The 7,812-nt window shown below is 30.1% G+C and overlaps 1 protein-coding gene across 1 annotated transcript; it reads right to left on the bottom strand.

Moving 5' to 3' along the window:
- Window positions 1-1,156: 1,156 nt before the first annotated feature.
- On the bottom strand, window positions 1,157-2,397 carry LOC105622297 (DNA-directed RNA polymerases I, II, and III subunit RPABC2). Its single transcript, XM_012203720.1, has 3 exons — window positions 2,369-2,397; window positions 2,005-2,157; window positions 1,157-1,889 (listed from the first exon to the last, which is right to left on the bottom strand). The coding sequence occupies exons 1-3, from the start codon at window positions 2,395-2,397 to the stop codon at window positions 1,679-1,681; spliced, it is 393 nt and encodes a 130-aa protein (XP_012059110.1). The 3' UTR covers window positions 1,157-1,678.
- Window positions 2,398-7,812: the final 5,415 nt, after the last annotated feature.

The following is a 7,812-nucleotide window of genomic DNA, read 5'->3' as shown; positions in this document are numbered from 1 at the left end:
AAGTGGTTTCAACGCTTCTAAGAACGGTGATTTTAACGTCGAAAAACCGCGTAATAACTTCGTATAGCATTACATTATACGAAGTTATACGAATATATATATATATATATATATATTATGTCAATCACAGTGAAGAAAATTGAAAGTGAAAGTTTTATATCCTCTGTATTATTAATTCTCCATCATAGTTGGTTCCGAGGAATCAAATGGGAATTTTCCATAGTTGTTTTTTATTTATTAAATTATTGAATTCTATATAATGAAAATGTTTTTTGAAAATAATCGAAATAATGATATTTTTTTTTATGTTCGATTGCATTTGAAATTCCGCTAGAAAAATCTCCTTAAGAATGTCCCATGAGGTGTATTTATTATCACGTATTGCATAAACGCGTAACTAATCAAAAGCGAATTGTGATTTCGTTTTATTGATTGATTACGTGGTTACGCGATACGCGGCAAATATGCCTCATGGGATTGTATCCTAACAGTTTTCCTCTTGAAACTACGAAAAAAAAACCTTATTTTTTACGAATTAAAACATTTTCTTTTCTTTTTTTTCTAAATATTTCGAATATTTTCAATTTCTCAATTTTCATACCTATTCATTCTTCTTTGTGATCTTTTACCAATGAAAAATTAAAAAAAAATTGTTCCAATTCTGTGCATTATATGTGAAGGTATATGAAAGTTATATGCGATTGAAAACATTGAGGTAACACACACCTATGCGCTTCAAAATCTCAAATCAAATATATAGTGCGCTACTTGAAAATTAATCGGAGTTGGCGAAAGAAGTTGGCTTAAAATTCTTCCTCTACTTCAGTAAGGCTGGCCATTTTTAATAGTAACTTCGTGATTTAAATGATTAAAATCTTATCACATCAACTTTATTTTAACTTTAAGCAAGATCTGAAATTCTCTTCACGACTGTCATGAGGAAGTACCCTGAAATCAATTATTCTCCTAACACTTGGCTGAATAGTCAATTTTTTAGCTCATGACATAAGTTAACAGTTTACGGCATATATAAGTAATCCTTCAATTTTTGCGAGCCTTGTAAGCTCAAACACCATTGATAATACTTGTCACTTAGGAGTTACAAAAATTCGCCCAGGACCGTACGTCTTTAATAATTATTAATAATATTTCAATGTCATTATTGATTCATGTTTTATTAATTTCATATTATTCTCTACATCGATTTCAATTCAAAATCATATTGGAAATTGGAATGATACTTTTAAATGATATTTTACCTTTTTTATTTAAAAAAATGTAACCAATTCAATTTTTGTAAGTCTAATAAAACTTTTATTAATTAATGCAATGTAAAATTATATGAATATACTGAGAGAACTGATGTTCCATTAATTTTAATGCAATTGTAGAATAGCAATAACTGTAAGGTACCAAGGCTACATTCCAAAAATTCCTTCTTACTTGAAATACTATAGAGTGAAATCTTTCTCGGAGAAGACTTTTGGAATATAGCCTAAATATAAAACCTTAAAGTAATCTGTCCAAAGGATATCAAGAAATAAAAAAAGGAAGAATCTAGTAGCCTACGATACAATTTAGAAATAATGACTTAGAACAAAATTTTTTTTTTGCTATTTACTGTATCAATAATAAATGTAGTTGTCAAGAAACAATATAATTTGCTTTGAGGTTGAGATTAATGATCTATTATAATTAATTCGTCGATACCCCAATCTTCGTAACTATTATCAGGCAGGTAGCGGCGTATAATAATAGGAATTTTTCGTTGCTTTAATTCCTTCATAGCAATTTGCAATGGATCTGTCTCGCCTTCTAATTCTACCATCACAGGAGCACACATTGCTATCTGCAATGCTCTTGTACCAAGAACTCTTGCTCTTTCATATCTAAAACATCAATTACATATTTGAGAAACTATTCACACACACACACACACACACACATACACACACATACACACATATACACACACATATATATATATATATATAAACTATATACTTCGTCATATATCTCGTCGTTATTCTCTTTGATCTTTGAACACCACCAGAAGTTTCATTAGCATTCAACAATTCGATGTTTTCACCATCATCTTCCTGAGGCTCTAATTCAATATTATCCTCGTCATCTACATCGTCGAAATCATCTGCGACTCTACAGAATACAGTTAAATTAACTTAAATTAATTACAAACAAGTAATCTATCTATATAAATTGTATTTAGTTTTTTCTAGTCAAGTTTTTTCTAGCGCTTTCTAACTTATGATAAAGAATAACTGTAATAAAAAAGAAACAAGTTTGACTATTTAACTAAAGAATGCGATATAAGTAACCTATACACCTCAAACAATTCTTGATAACTTACTCGTCTCCATCGAAATCTTCATCAGCCATTATTTATTAATTTATAATTATTATAGAAATGCGTATATATTTTATTTTTAGTAGTACTTATATAACTCGGTTCCAATAAAAACAATTTCAAATTCGAACAATATTTTTATATTTCATATCAGATTATTAATGCTTAGTCGTTCACGCTCAGATCGGATACATGGAACGCAGCAAACATCAAGCCAGTGTTGCTAGAATATGCCCCTTTTCTGGCGCATACGCATTGATAACGTTTTTCACTGGCAGAGCTGGGTCGCCAATCAATTTGGTGCCAATCAATTCAGCGGACTCAACAGTTGAGTGAACATTCGCTGTTATTAGTGTATTCTTTTAGCTCATCCAATCCTCATATCTTATACATCATACTCTTATATAACATTGTTATAAAAAAGTAATTAATACTCCCTAAAATCTTATTTTTAAGCTTCATTTTCATACTATTGGATATGAGAAAACATTCGTGGCGATTTTTTAGTAAAATTAAAGTGTTTTTCTTAGAGTATTGAAATCAATTTATTTAAACCAAATATGCTCCATTATTTTCTATAATATTTTGCCATTTTTGGGGCAGAGTCATAATTCCATCGCGATAGAACTTCTGTGATTTCTGATTAAAAAACTGCTTCAAGTGATTTTCACAGGCCTCTTTTGAAGCTAGTTTTACATTAAGAGAGTTCTGCAGAGACCTAAACAAATGATAATCTGAGGGTGCTATGTCAGAACTATACGGTGAATGCATTAAAACTTCCCAGCCAAGCTCTCGCAATTTTTGCCGAGTCATCAAAGATGTGTGTGGTCGAGCGTTGTCGTGATGGAAGACGACACCTCTCCTATTGATTAATTCTGGCCGCTTCCTCTCAATTGCTTGTTGTAATCTCTGCAGTTGTTCACAGTAGAGTTCGGAATTAATTGTTTAATTGGACGATAACAGCTCATAGTGAACGATTCCCTTCCAGTCCCACACATTACCTTCTTCCTTGTCAATCGCAAAAAAGGTTTTGCAATTGTTTGCATCTTCTTTCCTTTCTTTATCCACGATTTTTTTCTAGTTGGATTGTCGTAGGTGATCCATTTTTCATCACCAGTTATCATTCTCTTCAGAAATGGCTCAATTTCATTCCGTTTCAGTAGCGTATCACAAATGTTAATTCGGTCCATCATGTTCCTAATACTCAACTCGTGAAGATCCAAACATCGAGCTTCTTTTTGTATCCAGCTTTGTGTAAATGATTTAAAACTGTTTTGTGATCGATACCTAATTCCCTGGCAATCTCCACAGTGCTCATATGCTTATCACGCTCGACTTTTATCATGATTTCATTGGACTTTTCAGTGATTGGTCAACCGGAGCGAGGTTCATCTTTCACATTGAAATTTTCAGCACGAAAGCGAGCGAATCATTTCCATGCTGATTTTGATAGAGTATTTTCACCGTAAATAGCGCAAATTTTTTCACAAACCTGTGCAGCAGGCACGTATTTTGATAGGAAATCACATTGTGCTCATTATTTGTTCCTTATACATATAATAGAATAACAATAAATGTAACTCAAAAACAAAAAGAAATGTTGTTAAACGTAATGTCAAAAAATTTGGATATTGTGCGAGAAGAGTGTCGCGAAATTCTCAGAGCCGTATGGAACTAGTAAAAACATGTTATTTCATTACTCTTATTCTCGATTGTATGTAGTAAAAAAACAATATGTATTTAAAACTCGTAGAAAAATGTATGGCAGAACACAGCACAAACCTTAAATTGTTCCGGAGAAATCTTCATTTGAATGGAAAAAGATTATTTTTTTAACCTATTTCATAAATCTCTATTTTTTATTATAATTCTCATTTTTAAATTTTCGTGGGATTTTTATATTCATATTTTTATCTTTTACTCATATATTTAATTTAACATCACGCAAACGTTTTCTTAATATGCGCCAGTTTTTGCCAGTTAACTGCATGCTCTTCTTCTTCGTTCGCACCATGGCGAGAAACACGCAATATCCATTTTAAATATATATTTCAAATAGATATTCAAATATATTTGATATTTGTTTGTTTAATATTTGATATTTATCGAAACGAGAAACGTTCTAATACAGCCTAATGTAGGAACAAAAAATAGACCAAAGGATTGAAAAACAAGCTAGCTTTATATCAATTTATTAAAAAAATAACTAGAATTTCACATTTTAGGCATTTCGTTACTTGCCAAAAAATTTCCCGTGAACTATTTCATATTTTATAACAGCCAAAAGTTATTTATTCATTACATCGCTTATTCATTCATGAATTTGTTCACTTTTTGTATTCATTCCTAGGGGAAACTTTACATAATCGATATCCTGAACGCATTCATTGTTATATGTACATACAATTTCAGTTTTATATTTCACATTTAAAAATGCATTTACGTTTCGATTTCCGGTTTTGCCTCATTTACTCTGTTGTCCGTACTCTTACACCCGTATTCGTAGACTGTAGTCAAAGTCTCGCTACAAATGCTTAAAGCATTTGATGGACCAATTAAAAGAAAGAATTTTATAAACTGATCAGTTAAAAAACGCTTCAAAGCATTTGCAGCATTACGTTGACCATATTCATAGTCCTTTTTTATTTTAAGAATGAAAGAAGCCTTCATGAAAGATTTCTCGATTCTTCAACGCCTCCTTGTTTTATAAATAGATCTCAAGTCTATCTTCCTGAAGGAAGGAATATTTTAGTAACCTACTGAAGACAGCATGTCATAATATATAGTATATGCAAATCTAATATCATGAATTACGAATAATAAAAGTTATAAAGGCATTGTTGATTAAATAAGATTGTGATTAAACATTTTGCAATAATACTGGACAAAAATAAAACTAATAGCGAATTTGATTAGACGCACTCATTGCGCACTGATGCACATTAAAACCGCCGTACATACAAATAACGTAAATATATGTTTATAAATAAATATAGAAATCGATTAAATTCGATTATGAAATATTTAATATATTTTATTGTACTGTTAGATAAAATCTGTATTTTATAATTCGAAATATTTATTTTTATACTCAAATTAGTGTACAATGGTTTTAATATGCATCAGTGCTTCTAATCGAATTCGCTAATAATGTTTATTATACAAAGGAGAAAATATCTTTAGAGGAGTTTATTTCCGACAAAAAGCTATCAAAAATAATTATCGATGCATCAGATTTAAATTAAAAGTGTTATTGAAAGTGAAAAGACCGGTACGGCGAATTAAATTTGGAGATTGCTTGATTATGAAAGCTCAAGGAAACTTGAAATCTCCCTTGAGAAAAGGAAGCTAATAAAGCTCCTTGTTTGATCAAGGAAAGTTTATGAAACATAAAATGAAGAATTCCTCAAGAAAGGACTATGAATACATGTATAAGGCTCCTGAGTAGTGCGGCGGCCAAATTGGAATTGTGACGTCAAAAGCAAAAAATTTATATTGCATGCCATCTGTAAATAAAGATAATTTGGATCTAAATGACAAGGTCACTTTAAAATACTTGTGAAAATCGACAAAAACTATGCTTTCCTCCTTTGAAAGTCAGTCTCAATCAGAAATAATTTCTCGAAAAGACATCGTTTTGATGTCGAAAATAAAAGTCGAAAGTTTTCGAAATTCTAGTTTTCTATTGATTTTGATGGATTTTTGGCTCCAATTTCGATTAATTTTTGAGTTGGAAATAAAATCTTAAATTGATCTAGTCAGCATAAAAATATACTACTAATGTCAAATATACTATTAATGCATACTAATACATACTACTAATGTAATAAGTAAATTCGACAAGTAGTGTCATTAATAACGTAATAATGGAGAAAATTTCATTAAAGTTTCATTGAAATTTTATTGTGAAAATAAGTATTATTGATAAGTATAAGTATTATTGATTAGCATCATATTTCAGAGGATATATGACAAAATTATAATAAAAAAAATTTATTTTATGAATTCGAAAACTAATTTCATGATGAGAACTAATTCCATGCGTAGTTACCCATCCAAATCTCTACTTACCATGCTTCATTTCTGTGATTGGAGCGGAAATTGCTCTTTCGAAGAATTGAAAGTAGTTCTGTGTTATGTCATATATCGTCATATACTACTGCAGTAATAACACTACTGACTCAGCATTGACACTATTGCGTATCAGTAGTAATACTACTACTGATACGCTATAGTAGCAGTGACACTAGTAGTATTTTTATATTTCTAAATGGAAATTTGTATGATAGACAATATTTAAATTTCATTATTTTAAAAATCAAAATTGTTTCGATATCGATTCGAGTTAGAATTAGCTAGATAGAGTCGATAATATTTTTCCTTGATTTCATGCTTATTTATTTGATAAGAGACATTATTCCCTGAAATTCCTCAATACAAAAGTAATAAGATTATATTAAATAAACTACAAAGTACAAATAAAATAATGTTATTCAACAGGAGTAGAACAATAAAATAAGATATAAAGAATTACTAGAAGAAAAGACTGTAAATTTTATTGATAGTTGTAAAAAATGTTCCGATTCATATAAAAAAATTCCACAATTTTCTAAAAAGTTATAAAATTATTTATAAATTCTTGAGAAAGCTTTTATGATTAGAGCGATATTGCAATTGTTGAAATGAAATCGAAAAAAATGTCGATTCGACCTTTGAATGAAAATATTCAAAATATAAGATGACGTATCACAAATTTATACCAAAAATATTAAAAATGTATCAAACTCTCATTGTACTCTCTACATACGTAATTTTTTGTCACTCGAAAATGAAATTTCAATGCAAGTTTTAAATCGACAACTTTTTCATTAAAACGACATCTTTTTGAGGAACTATTTCTGACTGGGGTAAGAGATACGTAAAGTGAGCCTATATTCGGGCAGAAACATACGGTTTGACAGCTGTTGAAACGAGTGAAAAATACATTTCTTTTACATACAAAATTCCAAGATAACTTTAGTTTTCAACAATACTTATGACTTTAGGCTAAAATGTCTTCTCCTAGGAAGATTTTATTCTATATGCTATAGTATACATCACGTGTACTATAGCATATAGAATAAAATTTCGAGTAAAATTTTCCTCGGAGAGGAAGTTAATATAGCCTTAATAAGTATGAGACAAGTCACATTTTCACAATTAAGCAGATAATAACGAAATGGCATGCAACTCAAATTTCATCGTTAAAACGTCATTTTTCCATCCCTATAAGTTCAGCCATTTATCGTGGTGTGGCGCTGTAACACATAAATAAAGCACATAAACGTGAATTTTCGCATATCCGCCGTTTTTCCCCAATCCTTGTTTTGTTCTCACTCCGCTGCTGAGCTAAGAAGATTATAGTCATTTGATTGTTATAATGTTATAATTATGATTGTTATAGCTTC

This window comes from Atta cephalotes, assembly GCF_000143395.1.
Source record: "Atta cephalotes unplaced genomic scaffold scaffold00002, whole genome shotgun sequence".
Taxonomy (NCBI): domain Eukaryota; kingdom Metazoa; phylum Arthropoda; class Insecta; order Hymenoptera; family Formicidae; genus Atta; species Atta cephalotes.
Note: the sequence above shows the minus strand (reverse complement) of the source record. Positions and strands in the feature narration are given on the sequence as shown.

Bases quoted from the DNA above. Each gene is read 5' to 3' on its own strand.
- LOC105622297 (XM_012203720.1), bottom strand. From the start codon at position 2,397: ATGGCTGATGAAGATTTCGATGGAGACGA. The intron at 2,158-2,368 runs GTAAGTTATCAA...TGTATTCTGTAG, and splicing joins GAAGATTTCGATGGAGACGA to AGTCGCAGATGATTTCGACG. The intron at 1,890-2,004 runs GTATATAGTTTA...TTGATGTTTTAG, and splicing joins ACGACGAGATATATGACGAA to ATATGAAAGAGCAAGAGTTC.